This window comes from Dryobates pubescens, chromosome 20 (assembly GCF_014839835.1).
Source record: "Dryobates pubescens isolate bDryPub1 chromosome 20, bDryPub1.pri, whole genome shotgun sequence".
NCBI lineage: Eukaryota > Metazoa > Chordata > Aves > Piciformes > Picidae > Dryobates > Dryobates pubescens.
This window is the reverse complement of record NC_071631.1, coordinates 13,933,767-13,948,858: the sequence shown is the minus strand read 5'-3', so window position 1 is coordinate 13,948,858 and position 15,092 is coordinate 13,933,767. Positions and strand designations below refer to the sequence as shown.

At 42.5% G+C, this 15,092-nt stretch overlaps 1 protein-coding gene across 4 annotated transcripts in view; it reads left to right on the top strand.

The window, feature by feature from the left end:
* Nucleotides 1–15,092, top strand: part of RPTOR (regulatory associated protein of MTOR complex 1) — a 171,637-nt gene that overhangs the window by 17,721 nt on the left and 138,824 nt on the right. For all 4 annotated transcript variants that reach the window (XM_054170561.1, XM_054170560.1, XM_054170559.1 and 1 more), the window contains exon 3: nt 621–703. In XM_054170561.1, the coding sequence (XP_054026536.1) occupies nt 621–703 (83 nt within the window). The remainder of the gene's footprint in view (nt 1–620; nt 704–15,092) is intronic.

Below are 15,092 nucleotides of genomic sequence, written 5' to 3'. Positions count from 1 at the left end.
ATTACCAGTGGCATGTCAGCTCTGAAGCAGTAAGCAATGGGAAGAAATGAAGCAGGATTTTGCATTCATCAAGACAAAAAAAAAAATGCTTGTAATTGTCATTATTTTCTGTAGAAACTTCCTCTTTCAGTATTGAAAGAAAGAAATTTAATGCCTCTGCTGCCTTTCAGAACAAAATAGTGTTTACTATGTTAGTAGGGAGAAATCTTCCAAAGTTGACAGTCTTTAATGGTGTTTAATTTGTACTTGAGTGAAGAGTTTGGGGATATAAATTTTGGGTGTTGCACCCAAATAAATTCCATGAAGAATGTAATATTTATGAACTGGAAATGGAATGCATGAAAGGAACCTGCATTAAAATGTCATTAAATGATCTTTCTGCAAGCAGAACAATGAAGAGGGAAAGTGTGGAGAGGTTTTGCTTTTTTATCTCTGCAGAGGGGTGGTGGTGGTGGCCTTGCAGCCTTTGGTCTCCCAGGTTGTAGATCAGAGTTTTGCGGGTTTACATATGGAGTAGCTAAAGGTTTAAATGCACACAGAGCTGCAAATAATGTCTGCTTCTTGTCAAGCTGTGTGATTCAGTTGTGGTCAACAATACTCCTCTGTGTTTTATTTGCTAGATCCTCTGTCAATGGGTCCTCAAAAAGCTCTGGAAACCATTGGTGCAAATTTACAGAAGCAGTATGAGAACTGGCAGCCAAGAGTAAGTATTTCTTGAGCTTCCCTTTTGCAGCTGTAGATCTGACGCTGCTCTGTGGTAACGTTCAGTGTAGACTGAAAACTGAGATGTGCATCTGGGAGGAGGAGTGGTGGGCTTGCTGCATTTGATCCTTCCTTCCTTCATCCATCAGTGGGAATAAACTCTTGAAGCTGTCACACTTGATAGCTTTCTAGCTGATGCCCCCCCTGGCTAATGCTTCCTTTCATCACCTCTGGGGTGTCTGTTTAAAGTACAAAGTCCTGCAGTGATATTTTTTATCATTATTATTATTTATATTCTTCTGACTCTATTGTGCTTTGGAGATGCTCTGAAGTTTCTCATTCCAAGTTGTAGTTTCTCCTGGTGTAGAAATGTGTTTGGCCTCCGCTGGTTCAAATATGTGTCCCAGTGCTGGATTTATCCTTTGGAACTAAAGAAGGTGTAGCTAAGGAAGGTGTTTGGGTTTGTTGTTAAACATCATTTCAGAGCTTTGGTAACTGCTGATTGTAATTTCAGCGTAGTGTGTTTGTGGTACTGAAAATGAATGTTTTGAAGAGCTGTAACACAGAGCAGGAGCTAAGGAAACATGCAAGCAACTGGGCTGATTATTTCCTTTCTGTAACACCTCACTCGCACAGGGGAAGTGTTTGTGCTTCTGGGTATTTCAATGTCCACTGTTTGATGTGTCTCAGGAAATAAGCTTCAAGTATTTTGCAGGCTGTGGGGTTTTCCAAATAGCTACAAACCCCAAACTGGAATCATCCTGACTGTTAATATTCCCCAGTATGTTCGTGTCCTTATCTGTATGCTCTAGGCAGTTGGGGTCAAACTACTCCTCTGTGAAGTACCCAGGACTATTGACTACTAAATCATAAATTTATCATTATAAGGATGTCATGTGTAATCCAAACAGCAGTGGGGACTTCCCTGACTGAACCTTCCTGTAGATTTGCTTTAATGTTCTTTTTATTCCTTATGCTGTGGCATGCATGCTAACCCAGTCATCTTTTTTTTTTTTTCTTCTTTTAAGGAGACATTGTTTCTTCTCTTCCTTTTCTTGCATTCCTATTCCATTCAGGAATAATAATGATGTGTGGTTTTCTCAGCACCAGGACTATGTTTTCTGTTTCTGACATTGCCACTACCTTACTTAATGTATAAATAATCTACCCAGCATCTCTGTGATGCCTGTTGGTACATAGCTTGGTACCCAGTGTGGTCTGCTGTTGGGAAAGTTAGGGTATTTTCCTAGTTGCATAGGACAACTGCCTGAGAAATCCTTTGTGTTAGCAGTGCCCTGAGGTATTTTTAACCAGTCCTCCTATTTAAACTGTGATGAGTTGCAATAATTGGCTTATTTCTTTTTGGTTTGCAAAATCAGTAAAGAATAGATTGCCATTGCTGATGTTTTATTCAGATCTTGAACTTCTGAGCATCCCCATTCCTACAGGGAGATGGAGAACTTGGGGGGTTTGATCCTTTTCCCCCCCAAGTCTTTGTATAGGACCTTCACATAGAGGACAGCTGGCTTTGAGATTCTTTGCAGTAGTGAAGATAAACTTTTCTTTTGCCAGGCATTGCTGAGAATATTATTCCCTGAGCAAAGGGTTGTTGGGTGGTGTGTTGCTAAAGGCTGCTGGTGGAGTAATTTGTCATATGCATTCCAAGTCCCTCTTCTACTTTTAAATTCAAACTGGAAATAATGGAGATAACATTATATTCAGAGCAATTTGAATGTAAATACAGCTTGTACTGGTTCCTTACCTCTTGCCTTTGTGTGATACTTCCCTGCTCCCTTTATCGAGGTTGACTGACTAGAACCGAGTTTATCATTCAGTAAAAGCTGAATGTATCACCTGAAGGAAACTCAACTGTTTATAGTGGTGAAATGTTTCCATTACTAAATCTGTGGATAATTGTCAGTGTGATTGCTGTTTTCAGAAGTCCTTTGTAAATATATTTCCACAAGAAGGACTCATCTTGAAGCACGTCTGGTATCTATTTAAGACAAGAGAATGTACTTGTGTGGTTTTCCTCTTGACATGTTGACAGTTTCTTTTAATCTCACTCTAGCAGCCTAAGAATCTGGCAGAAAATTCAAATAGTGTCTGGAATCAAACAGGAGAGCAAAACATCTTGATGCAAAGGTGAAATCAAGCCTTTTTCTCTGCTCTTTAATGACAGAGTCCATATTACTGAGGAGTGAGGGACAGGCGTCTACAAGCAGCAGGTGTACCCTGTGTGGGCTGACCTCATGCTGCCTTGTAGAGTTTGCACAAAACATGAGGCAATTACTGAGCTCAGATGTTTGTGTGCAAGGTGCCTGCTTCTTAACAGTAAATCACAGCCCTTTGAAACATTGCAAAGCTAAACACGTAGAGGTTTATTGCACTCTACAGGGCTCTTGAGTTTTCTGCAGTAATAAAGAGAAGTTGATGTGCCATCTGCAATAAAACAATAGGAACATTATTGAATTTCCTAGACCTTTCATATAAATACTAATCCATCTAGTTTTGTCTATTTCTTGGTGGTTTGGAATGGTTGAAGAATTGATGGAAGACAGACAATCTGGGGGAAAACCAGGCAGTCTGAACAAAAGACCAAATCGTGAAAATCTTCTGAGGTAGCCAACGTTACCAGGCTGTCAGAGGGGGGTCCTTCCATTAGGAAATCCATGTCCTTGGCATCTGCCTGTGAATGCACAAGTGGTGCTAACTGCTGCTAAATGGATGTGTCAGCTAGACTGCGTGGAAAGCCCTGTGACATCACTGCCAGTGCAGCCCTTCGTTGCTTGCAACTGCAGGATGTTCAGACACACTCCTGGTTTTTTGTTAAATACAAACAGCTTAGGTGAAAAAGCCTTAAAAAGGGATAAGCATGAAAATTCTTTGCTTCTGGAAACTCCCAGGCTGCACAGCTGCTGCATATTTCCTTCCAGGTCTTATTGAGCCCCTTCCTAAATAATTTATCAGCTTGCCATTTCTTGAAGTATTTCTTCTGATTAAATTTAAGACTTTGCTTTATTGTTGTGTAGCTACATAAATTTGTGTGCTGTGGGAGTAAAAAAAAAAATCACTTCAGCTGTTGTTTCATCTGCAAAACACTGCAGTTCAACAATATTCAGTCATTTCATTGCAACTCTCAAATGAAAATTTTACTGGGGGAAGAGAGTAGCAGCTGACACAGCTAGGAGCTTTATCTGTCTTTATAAGGAATTTTCAGAGCAAGTTGGAGTTCTTGCAATGCAGTGCAAAGTGAAAAAGTGGAAAGAGGGGGAAAAAGGCAGCTCTTCTCTAATATTGCCTTGGGTTATGGGTTTTGAGTTTAGTTGGGCATGGAAAGGCTTAAACATGAGGGTAATCTGGAAAGCAGATTCAATTACAGGGGATAAAAGGGGTTGCTTAAGCAGCTGAGAAGGAATGGAGAAAAAGGTAGTGAAAGTTAAGAGCATAGGACCCAGTAATGCCCGACCTGATGGGAGGGGGAAAACCTTCCCCAGACTGGTGTTCTGGCAAGAGTCTGGGGAGTCTGTGGTGCAGTGGGTTAGGGAATGCCTGGTGGAGCAGAGCAGAACTGGAGCTCCCTGGTCCCAAGGCCTGGATTAAAGAGTGTGGCAGGCAGCGTCAGGAGAGCCATGACAAAGGAGAGCCTTTAGCCGAGGCAGCACATTATATCACTTTAATTGCCCAGAATAAAATACTTTGAATTTCTGTTGGAGATTCTTCATGTGCTCTGTATTTAAAATGTTTAGCTAAGGAATCGATCACATTGAAAAGGGTATTTCTCTGCTTCTGATCTTCATTGATTACCCTGTGCAGAATACTGCCTGTGTTGGGTGCAGCATTGTAGTAAGTGACCAGCCAGAGCGCTCGTTGGCTTCTGCTGGCAGGAAATAGCAAATATTTTCCCTGCTGATGGGGATGCAGATGCAGTTTTCTTGGCAGCATTGCTCCTCATGCCATTTGAAAGGCAGGAACTTTCCTCAGCTTAAAAGTCAACAGACTTTGTTTGAAAATAGGAATAATAGACTGTGAATTCCGAGTGCTGCTGTAGCAGGATGGTTTATGGAGATGCAGTAGCTCGTGGGGACTTTTATGAGCAGAAGTTACTGTTACTTAAGGCCCAGTTTACATGCATTTGTCAGCAGAGTCTGGGACTTGGGTTCTTTGCTGTAGCGTCCTGCAGAGCAGGGAGGATGAAGAAAGAAGGTGTCACTCACATTTCTGCTGCTCCTCTGCACAGCACATCTGCTGCTTTTGCTGTGGACTGCTTCGAAAGAATATAGATTGGACTAGAGATCATCTAATCCAATGTCTTTCCCTGCATTTTCCTGGCTGGAGTCCTCTGACCTGGGCTACATTATCTTTGTATGCAAAGTACCAGTGAGCCGCTGTAAAGTGGTCATGGTGTGTGGTGGTGTTCGGAGTGCTATGAGATGAGGTTGAGGTTGTTGGCTTCTCTCTTGACAGGTTGCTGGACTGTTTTGAGTTGTGTCCTCTCCCCTTCTCATAATGAGCATCTCATTACTTGGCTTCTCACCTTCTCTAGATCACCAAGATTCCTTTGTTTCACTCTCATGGGTGTGCCTTTGCATAGCCAAAGGCAGAGCTGTAGGTTGAATGATGCCCAGCTTCCATAATTCAGGATCTGGGATGAGGTAGTTTGGAGCATTTGCTTATTAAAGTTGTATGAAATCAGAGAATTGTTTTCTTTTTTGATGGCTGTGGCTTTTGACCAGCTTCTTCCTTTAACTCTAAACTGATCAGACATCCCAAGGGAACTTTTTCTTCCTTTTTCTCAGCTCCCTCAATAATTTTTTTTTTTTTTTTTGTTTCTGTTGTGATTTCTTCTAGTCCCAATGAATCCCAATGGCACTCCTACACCAGGTGCTTTTTGCAGCACTGTTCTTTATTTTCTCACAGAGATTTTCCCTATCCTCCTACTGGAAGGGAAAAATTGCTGCTCATAACTCTTCCTGAGTAGAGGTGAGGTTAGGAAAGCTGTATCAGAGACACTTCTAGTCCTCCATTGGTCATGAGGTCAATCACACTATTGATTTGTCTAATTCAGGTGCTACATTGTTATGTCACTTTTCCTTTTCTCCACTTCCTTTTTTTTTGTGTGGCTGAGACAGCCTCACTGTTTGGGCTGTCGTCTGGGATTAGTTGTGTTTCATTGTAGCTCCACCAGAATGGACATCGCTGGAGTGAAGGAAAGCTTATGAGCTATGAAGGGGGATGGAAATCCCATATAGGGAAAGGACTGGAGAGATCCAGAAAGCAAGAGTAAATAAACTCTTAGCCTTTTGGAAGGGTGGCTTGAAAGCAAGTTTTGGTATTTGAGATTGCCTTCATCTGTAGCATCCCTAGTCACTGAGGGTGCTGTGCTAATGATGGTGTGGACAGTGTCATGCAGCAGTTTTGTGTCTGTTCCAAGTGCCATTCTCTTTTGAATGGTCTATTACTTACATTAGTGTCACTTATTAAGAGACAGGCAGTAACATATCTGAACTCATTAGTCTGGCAGATCCAGTCATGTTTTAGGTCTTTCCAGCCCATTTAATTGATGTGGTTGTACCCATTTTTTACACTCAGTTCAAAGAGGTGACATAATTGAGGAGTGGCTGAGCAATCTTGTGCTGAAGTGGGCCTAAGGGAACTGAGAGACTTGGTCCTGATCCCAAGTAGGCATATTTGTGCCTTTTATGTGTAGCATTAGCAGAAATGCTAGTCAGGCAGGCAGCTAGTCAAACTCTGGCTCTATATGATCCCTTTCCCCAGGCCATTGGTGCCACATTGAGATTCCCAGCAGTGTGTTCCCTGTTGTGCTTATCTCTGCAGGTTTTTTAAGGGGTTTCCTATTTTTTTCCACTCCAGTGTGATACGTTGTGTGATGCCTCTTGCAGCTTGCATCCTCCAGAGAGTGATGGTCTCTGAGGAGGTGTCTCACAATCCAGACAGATGATACTTTTCGTGGCAAACCTTCAAGGAAACATTGATGCTTTCCTGATCAAACGAGGCTGCTGCTTGCTCTCTTCTAGTCTGCTTCCCAACAGTCTTCTCTTAATTTCAAAGGAAGTACAGTCAAGATAACTTGAAACAGATAATTTAAAGCCTCTACCTTTTTGTTCATGTTTTCTGTTGTCGATGCTGTTGTTTCCCTCATTAGATATCTGTAGGCTTTGATACAGTTTCTGAGGTTTCATTCCTTGTGTTGCTTCCTTCTGCCTAATTAATTGGTAAGTTGCCTGCTGCACATCAAAGGTTGAACATTTCCTAAAGAGTAACTAGTTAAGCATGAAAACTAATTGAACACATGACCTAATTATTGGTCTCTCTGTGAGTCATAACTTTCCTTTATTTCTGTAGGGTTTTTCTTTTAAAACAACAGCAAATACTAATTGCTCCTGCAAAAGAGATTCTGTAGAATTCCAAAGGGGAAAATGTAAAATGGAAGAAACTTGTACTTGGGCTCCCTGCTTTGCAGATGTAGGAATATGTAACAAAGAAGAAGGGGGGGGGGAGGGGGGGAGGGGAGTCATTGTGACCTTGTTTAAGAAAACCAGGCTTTCCTAAGAGGACTGTGTTTGTTGGTTTTTATATCCCAACAGCCTCTTGATTTGGCAGCTATTTCAGGCTCTGCAAAATTTTGCTGTATCAAGCCTTTGCTGCCTTGTTAAAGATCAACTGTCTTCAGCACAAACCAGTGGTTTTTTGGTTCAAGAGATAGAGAGGGGGAAAAAAAAGAAAAAGATGAAAGTCTGTCAGAGAAGAGAGGTCAACCAGGATCATTGCTGAAAGCAGTTGTTCACATTCTCACTCCACATGAAGAGTTGTTGTGGTACCATTTGGAGTCTGACCCTTTAGCCAGAAAACCATAAATTGTGAGTATGGTAACTAATGACAAGCACTTTTTTCCTCTCTTCTTCTGGTTTCTCTTTCTGGAGAAACTGAGGGCAAATGAAACAGTTTTCCTTTTGGTAGTTGTCTGACAGTGGTTTGCAACCCAACCACTTGGTCATGGGGAGCACACAGGACCAGAGTCTCCATTTGAACCCAGGGTCTCCATTTGAACCATCAACAAAGATGCATTGCCTTGAAGCTTCTCTAGTTTTGGGAGTTTTTTCTCGTGTGTGTGCTGAAAAGTCTGAACTGGGCCACCTATTTTCTTCTGCAGTCAGGGCACTAAGCACGGGGAGGGTGTCATGATGAACGACTGTGCAGATTCTAGCGTCTTAAACCACCGCATAGGTTCCCTGGAGTTTTGTAGCCTGGATTGTAGCAGTGAATCTGGAGGTGCTGCTGATGTACCAAAAAATTCTCCCATAGCAATAATAACTAAAGGGTTAGGGAGCAGGCTGTGCAAGTGGAAAGCTCCCTACTGTGATTCTGGGGCTTGGGCTAGGTAGAATGTATGTTTTAATTCTTCTGCTAGTGAGAGAGAACTAAGCTGCTAAATCTTTAATACACTACAAAAAACAAAGTGGAAACTGAAATTGCAGCAGTAATGTACTTAATACTGATATCTCTGAAATTCTCATGGAAAAAGGAGGCACAAAAAAGGGGGAAAAAAATTGTAGTTCCAGGCATGAACTGCTGTGAAGAAGCGTGTTCAGAAGCTGTAAAGACAAGTGGCATTAAGCTGTTTTGTGAACTGAACTGTTCATGCATTGCAGATCAGCAGTGATCTGGCTTTCTGGAACTAAGTCAACAAACTTTCAAAATCAGTGTAGTGGGAAAATCCTCTGGGTCTTGCCATCTTGCTGAAAGCCTGGAACACTGCAGGCAGGAGTGACCTTGAATGAGGGAGATGGGGCAAAGGGGAAGGTGTTGCTGAAGTCTGGAAAACAAGTCTGAACCACAGTGAAAAGGACATTTAACTTGTAAGCAAACAAAATTTCTTCCCACTTTATTAGAAGAGGGATGCAGTAATGTGGCTGCTTAGGTTGGTGTATCTTTGAGAAGTGACAGCCTTCATAATCACTCAACTCCTCTAAGCAGCTGCTGAATGATGATGCTTGCCTCAGGTGTGCTGTCTCTGGGAGGCAGACCTACATCATTGCAGAACAGAGGCTCCAGAACACCCCACCACTATTTCTGCACATTTTAAACAGCTCTTTTGGAAAATGAAGAGAGTGACCTGGTAAGATCTCCCACATGCATGTTCAGTGAAGCAAGCTTGGCTGGGAAGCTGCTAAGGGCATAAGGCCACCAAGAACCAGATTCTTATTTTACCTAACTGCACTCATCTCCCTTATGCACTTTCATTTGTAGAAGCAATGAGCTCCTTTTCCAAGGTGGAGCTTCCACAGATTGCCTCTGAAATGTTTTTCCTTTGCATTATCACCCAGCATCTGAACTGCTATTGATCTAGAAATCCTCTATTTGAGTGCAGTTGTTCAGTGGCTGTGCTTTCTCTGTTCTTCCTCTCTGTTTTGTTTGGCATTTTGTCATCAAAATGAGGCCAGAGTTGGCAGACAAGCAAGATTTGTGTGTTCTGGTGTTTTTTCATATGACCATTGTACTCTTAATGTCAGTTTGTCCTGAGATGTGAAGAAACACCCTGTTATTAGAAAGGCTTCTTGAAAGAGATAATCTGATTTGAGCAGGCAAAGATACTTAATGTTTTTCTGTAATTGCCACCCAGCCTCTGTGTGACCTATTTAAAAATACCTTGTCTTTGTGTTTGTGGAGGGTGGGGAAGCACTGGCAAAGAGAGGCAGACAGGAGCCTTCTCCAGATCCACTGACGTCGACCATGGGCTCTTTATCTAGGAAATGCCACTGGGTGAGGATTCAGTCACTGCACATGAGACTGTATTAGACAACTGAAACTGCTTCCTGAATGGACATCAGAGTTTTGGACAGAACTTCAGAGCCTTAACAAAGAAAACTATTTACAATTTCATTTCTATTCCTGCTCATCTCTAAGGCAGAATGAGAAAAACCTGAAACGCTTGGGGTTTAAGATCCATATGAAAGGAGTTAACAAACATAAAGCTCAGAATGGTTGGTTTTCCTTCTCCTGACTCATTAAGCTGTTTGTTAATCTGAAATACTTTGCAATCAGAGGAAAAACTTGAAATTACTAATTAATTATTTAGTATTGAAAAGATTAACTTCTTGGCCAAGCATGGACACGGGATAGCAGAACCTCCTGTTGACGACAGTGCACTTTGACTAGAGTTTATTACAAAGACAACCAGTTTGAGGGTTCACTTACATTCCAGATTGTGGTCATGTGGCCTAAACCTGGCTCCAAGTAATAGGTAAGTTTGTATTTAAGAAATGAGGAGGTTCAAAGCCTGAAACTTCAGAGAGCTCTTAAAATAGAGGTTATCAAGAAGTAGTGCTAAAATGACACTGTTGCTTAGGAGTCATTTGCCTAAGTGGGTTTTAAAATGTTGTCCTAGAGTGTACTTAAAATCCTCTTAGAGCATTTTGTGATGTGACCCAGCAGAGCCATCAAACTGTCATCAGTTAAAGGATCAGGTTCTATGAGGAGCAGATTGAAGGTTTGGGTGGGGGGTTTTTTGTGTGTTTGGGGTTTTTTTTTTTTTACAATTATCTTTGTTTAAGAATAAAAATTATTTACACAGCTATCTGAGAACAGTCATTTTATTGGAACAGACAGGGAGAGATTCTTAGCATACAGGATAAGCTTCTGATCAATCTTGGAGCAAACTTGCAGTGTGCAGCAGCTTGTATCTGCTGAGCAACTCTCCTGTCTCTTGAAAGTGCTGTAGCAGATACTCAAGGTTAGTGGTCTTGATTATTATTTTTTTCTTTTTGTCTTCCCTGTCAACAGCAGTTCTCAGGAAGAGACTGCTCAGAGGTATTTTTTGGGAAGCATTAATGAATGAGGAATCCATACAAGGAAGATTCGGTTCTTTAGAATTCATTTCACATTGGACTTTTAAAAGCAAGGTCAAAGACTCTGCAGAGGAAATGTGAAGTCACTACACTGCTGACTACAGCCAAGTGAATAAATGTTCCACCCTTCTAGCTTAGCTCTAGTAATGCATTTTTGTCCCAGACATCTTGCAAATTAAGCTGTTTAAGTCTTGGGCTGCTTATGAATATATTAGCATGGAGGAGACTGAGATGGATTTTTAAAATGCAACCAAATATCTCCGGAGGACTTGCCTGAGACTTGCAGGAGTCTTCCTCGTGGCTTCCTTTAGCATTCAGCCTTAAGTATCTGTATGTTATAGTGCATCTGCACTGTAGTTAATATTTTTCCAGTTAGCAACAACTGATCATTTTCCCAGAAGCATGTTTTTCATGGTCTGCATTAGTCACTGTAAGCTATTGCTTGTACCATCAATTCGGGATGTCCAGGATACTCCCTTGCACTTAAATATGCAGGGTTTATTATCTTTGCTTAATCTCATGAATTTACATCAGGGTGATTTAATGTGCCCACAACCTCGAATTAAAACACCTAAAAGGTGTTTTTAAAACAAAAATTAAAAAGCCCTGCAGCCTGGAAGATAGGGCTCAGAATAATTTGTGTTTGCATGCTGGCGTCTCAGCCGAGAGTTATTGTGGTCGTATCAGCTTGGGTTTACAGGCGATTGAATTTATGATCGATTGATAGCAGGGCTAAATTGAAATAACTTGGTACATTGCTGAATTGATCTCTGAAGTTAGCACCTAAGAGGCTCCTGCAGCTGTTTACTCCTCTGCTGCCCGTGTTTTGCAGTCTGATGACCTGGTGCAGCAAAGCCCAGCTCCGGCGCTGGGTGTTTGCAGGCGTAAGGAGCTGAGCAGCAAAGGCTGCATCAGCGCGAACGTTGGAAGGTGCAGAAAACCCTCGGTGAGTCTGCGGGCTGCCTGCCAAGGCCTGCGCCAGACAGAGCTTGCCAGGTACTTCAGGACAAAGTTGTCATACCACAATCCTCACAGCAAACTGGCAGTGACTACAAGGTCATGTGCTGCCAGTACAGCATTTCTGTCCTACTAAAATTTTGCTGCTGCGTGCTTTGTTTGGGTTGGCTGTGGAGAGCAGTGGCACAAGTTGGAGTACATTGTTTTTGGATATCAGGTACCCTGTAGAGAAAATGCTCCAGATTTGTTACAAGACATACTGTTTATTGATGTAGTAAGGGTTTATTTTAACCAAACCCTTGTAACAGGGGAGCACAGAACACGCTGCTACATGAATTCCAAAGATTGAATATGGTTTGGACTGGTTTCCTGAGGATGCCAAGCCTTTAAAACCATGCAGTGTGGGGCTGCCTTTTATAGAATGGTTTGGAAAGGACCTTAAAGGTCATCTTAAAGGTCATCCACAGGCAGGGACACCTTCCACTAGCCCAGGTTGCTCAAGGCCCCATCCAACCAGCCCTTGAACACCTTCAGGGAGGGGACATCCACAGCCTGCCTGGGCAACCTGTTCCAGTGTCTCACTACCCTCACCGTCAAGAATTTCTTCCTGGCATCTACATCACATTCAGATGTTCATGTATAGCTTGTGAAGTTCTCATTTGCTGTGGTTTCTTAAAGGCCCCCAGTCTCAAACCATGACTAGAGGCCAGTGCTGCAGTGCTGGTGGAGCACAGGCAGAAGACACAGCTCCACAGAGGGCACAGGCTCAGCCCTGGCAGCTGCAGGCACTAAGCCAAACTCACCTTGGGGCATTTTCTCTTTCTTGCACCCACCATACATCCCAGCAACTTTAACACATCAAAAGCCACTTTTAAAAGGGTTGAGTGTTCAGAGATTAAATTTGTCCTAAACATCTTGTGAAAATAGCTGGGTGGGGGTGGAGAAAAGGCTGGGTATGGTCAGGCTCCTGGTCAGCTGAAGAACAGGCTGCAGTGTGAGCTCAGCTCTTAGGGAGGTTAAGAGAAAGAGAAAACACCATTAACACCCAAACCCTCAGAAAGAGATTGCAGTTGATTAGGTGATAAAAACACCCAAAAATGAGCAGTAAAGTTGGGAAGAATGTAGCTTGGTTCTACTGCTCAGGAAAGAATTCTGCTCTGTGTAGATTGTTCAGTGTGATTCAGTGTGAAACTCTGCAAAAATGAAAGTGTCCTTGTACAGTTCTAAATTTTGTCTGTTCTTTGATGTGATTCCAAAGCCACTGTAAATTCAGGATCCTCAATCTTTCTTTGATGCAAGAAAAAAGATGGATTTTGGTTAAAAGTATTAAAATTAAATCAGGGTAAATCATAGGACTGAGGCCTTGATGGGTTTGAATGAACGGAAGAACAGAGTATTTTGGTTATGAATGAAGTATGGAGTTTGTCACTGAACCAGCTTCAGCTTTGGAAGGCTTGGACATGGGCCAGCAGTGTCATACATAGAACAGGAAAAAAAGTGTGGGAAGAGCAACACTATGAAAAGTTCATAGTGGCAAAGTTAATGGAAAAGAAATGAGTGGGAATAAGGCAAGAAGTAGTGAAAGTTCTTAGGAACATGAAGTGTTCTCATTTTGCAGGCCACTGTTACATACAGCTCCTGTATTTTTATTTCTCTTGCCAGATGAATCCTAGGCCATTTAATCATTCCTCAGGTGAAAGTTGTTGCACACCTGAAAAAGACCCATAAACCAGACCATCTTCAAGATGTTTGTTGGGTCTCTGCAGTGGCATGGTGGCTTGGGGGCTTCTTGCTTGCTTTCCTAACAATTCCTAATGCCATACTTGCTTTGGTGATTGTTAGTGGGCTGATGTTTGCACAAGACAGCTCCTTTTGCTCCCAACATCATTTTACTTCTGAGTGCTAGTGGGTAGTCAAGGCTAATTGCTGTCTGTGTAAAATCAGAAGGGTGTTTCTTCTTGCATGACTTCTAACTGTGTCCGTATTGGGTTTCCTTTTCCATACAACTGCTGAAACCTTCCCTATCCCAGGGGCTGCCTGCAGGAATTCTGAATAACCCTCTGTCATCAACAAACTGTTGTGTTTCTGCTCATTCCCTTTTCAGTCAGGTTTGCTAAATGTGTTGGATGATTCAGGTCACAAAACTGATCCCTTTGGAACTTCACAGTGACTTCCCTCCGTGGATAAAATTAATGATTGTCCTCCCACCCACTTGTTCTATGAAAAACTTTCCTCCAAATTTTGTGTGAAGATCTTGCTAAATATCTTCTGGGAATCGAAATGGGTTTCTATCAAAAAGATCCTTCCTCTCATCTCCAGGCTCTTTGATTTCTTTAAAACACTCTCAAAGATAAGAGTTTGATTAGAAAACAGTATGGCTTCTCATTAGAGATGCTAAATGGGCTCTTCCCTGAGGTGTTTATTCATGCTTGTGTTTGTTATTATTATTCCTACCAGTGTGCTCAGCACAGATGCCAGACTGCTCTGGATTTCCTCTGGATTCAGTTAAAAAACTGCTGTCATGCTTTCTGCTTTGCCATTTCCTGGTACCTAGGCACTTCTAAGCTGAGGTTACCCGCTGCAGTCAAAGCTCAGTAAGTTTAGGACTTGAGTTAGTTTAGGTTACACCGTTCTGTGACTCCTGGAGATGTGAGGGCCATGAAGATGGTGATCAGAGGGCTGGAGAACCTCCTCCATAAGACAGGCTGAGAGAGCTGGGGCTGTTCAGCCTGGAGAAAATAATGTTCTGGGGAGATCTTGGAGCAGCCTTCCAGTACCTGAAGGGGCCCACAGGAAACCCAGGAAAGGACTTTTTACAAGGGCTTGTGGTGCTAGTATGAGAGGGAATGGATTGAAACTTGAGGAGGGCAGATTCAGACTGGATATTAGGAAGAAATTCTTTACAGTGAAGGTGATGAAGCACTGGAACAGGTTGCTGAGGGAGGTCATGGATGCCCTCTCCCTGGAGGTGTTCAAGGCCAGGCTGGATGAGGCCTTGAGCAATCTGGTCTAGTGGAAGGTGTCCATGCCCATGGTGGGAGAGTTGAAACTAGATCATCTTTAAGGTCCCTTCCAATCCAAACCATTCTATGAATCTATGATGTGGAAGGTCTGGATCTGATTGCTTGCAGTTGACGTGGTTGATGATAGCTGTGTCAGCTCTGTAGCTGTGAGCTGTCTCTTTCCAGCAAGTTCAACCTTAAGCAAACCTTGGAACTCCTGCTCAATTGGAACAGCTCCTCAGGCTGTTCTCTGGCCTCCCCAACTTCCTTAGGCCACTCCCTATGTGTCTTGTAATTGTTTGTAATTCTCTGGAACCCACCTCAGAGATCTAATGAAGCATCTGTGGTTGGTAGCTGAGATAGTGATCTGTCCGTGGATTCATCTAAGGTGTGTTTAACACCCCAAATCAAAATGACAGTCAGCCTTAAATCTTGCTTGTGTTCTGTGATAGACTAACTTAAATTTGAAACCCTTCCTAAGGAGCAGAAAACCTTTAAGGCTGGGAGAAGCATCCCCCATCCCTCAACCAAAACCCCTAAAGCCTGGTCCTACCTTGCTGCC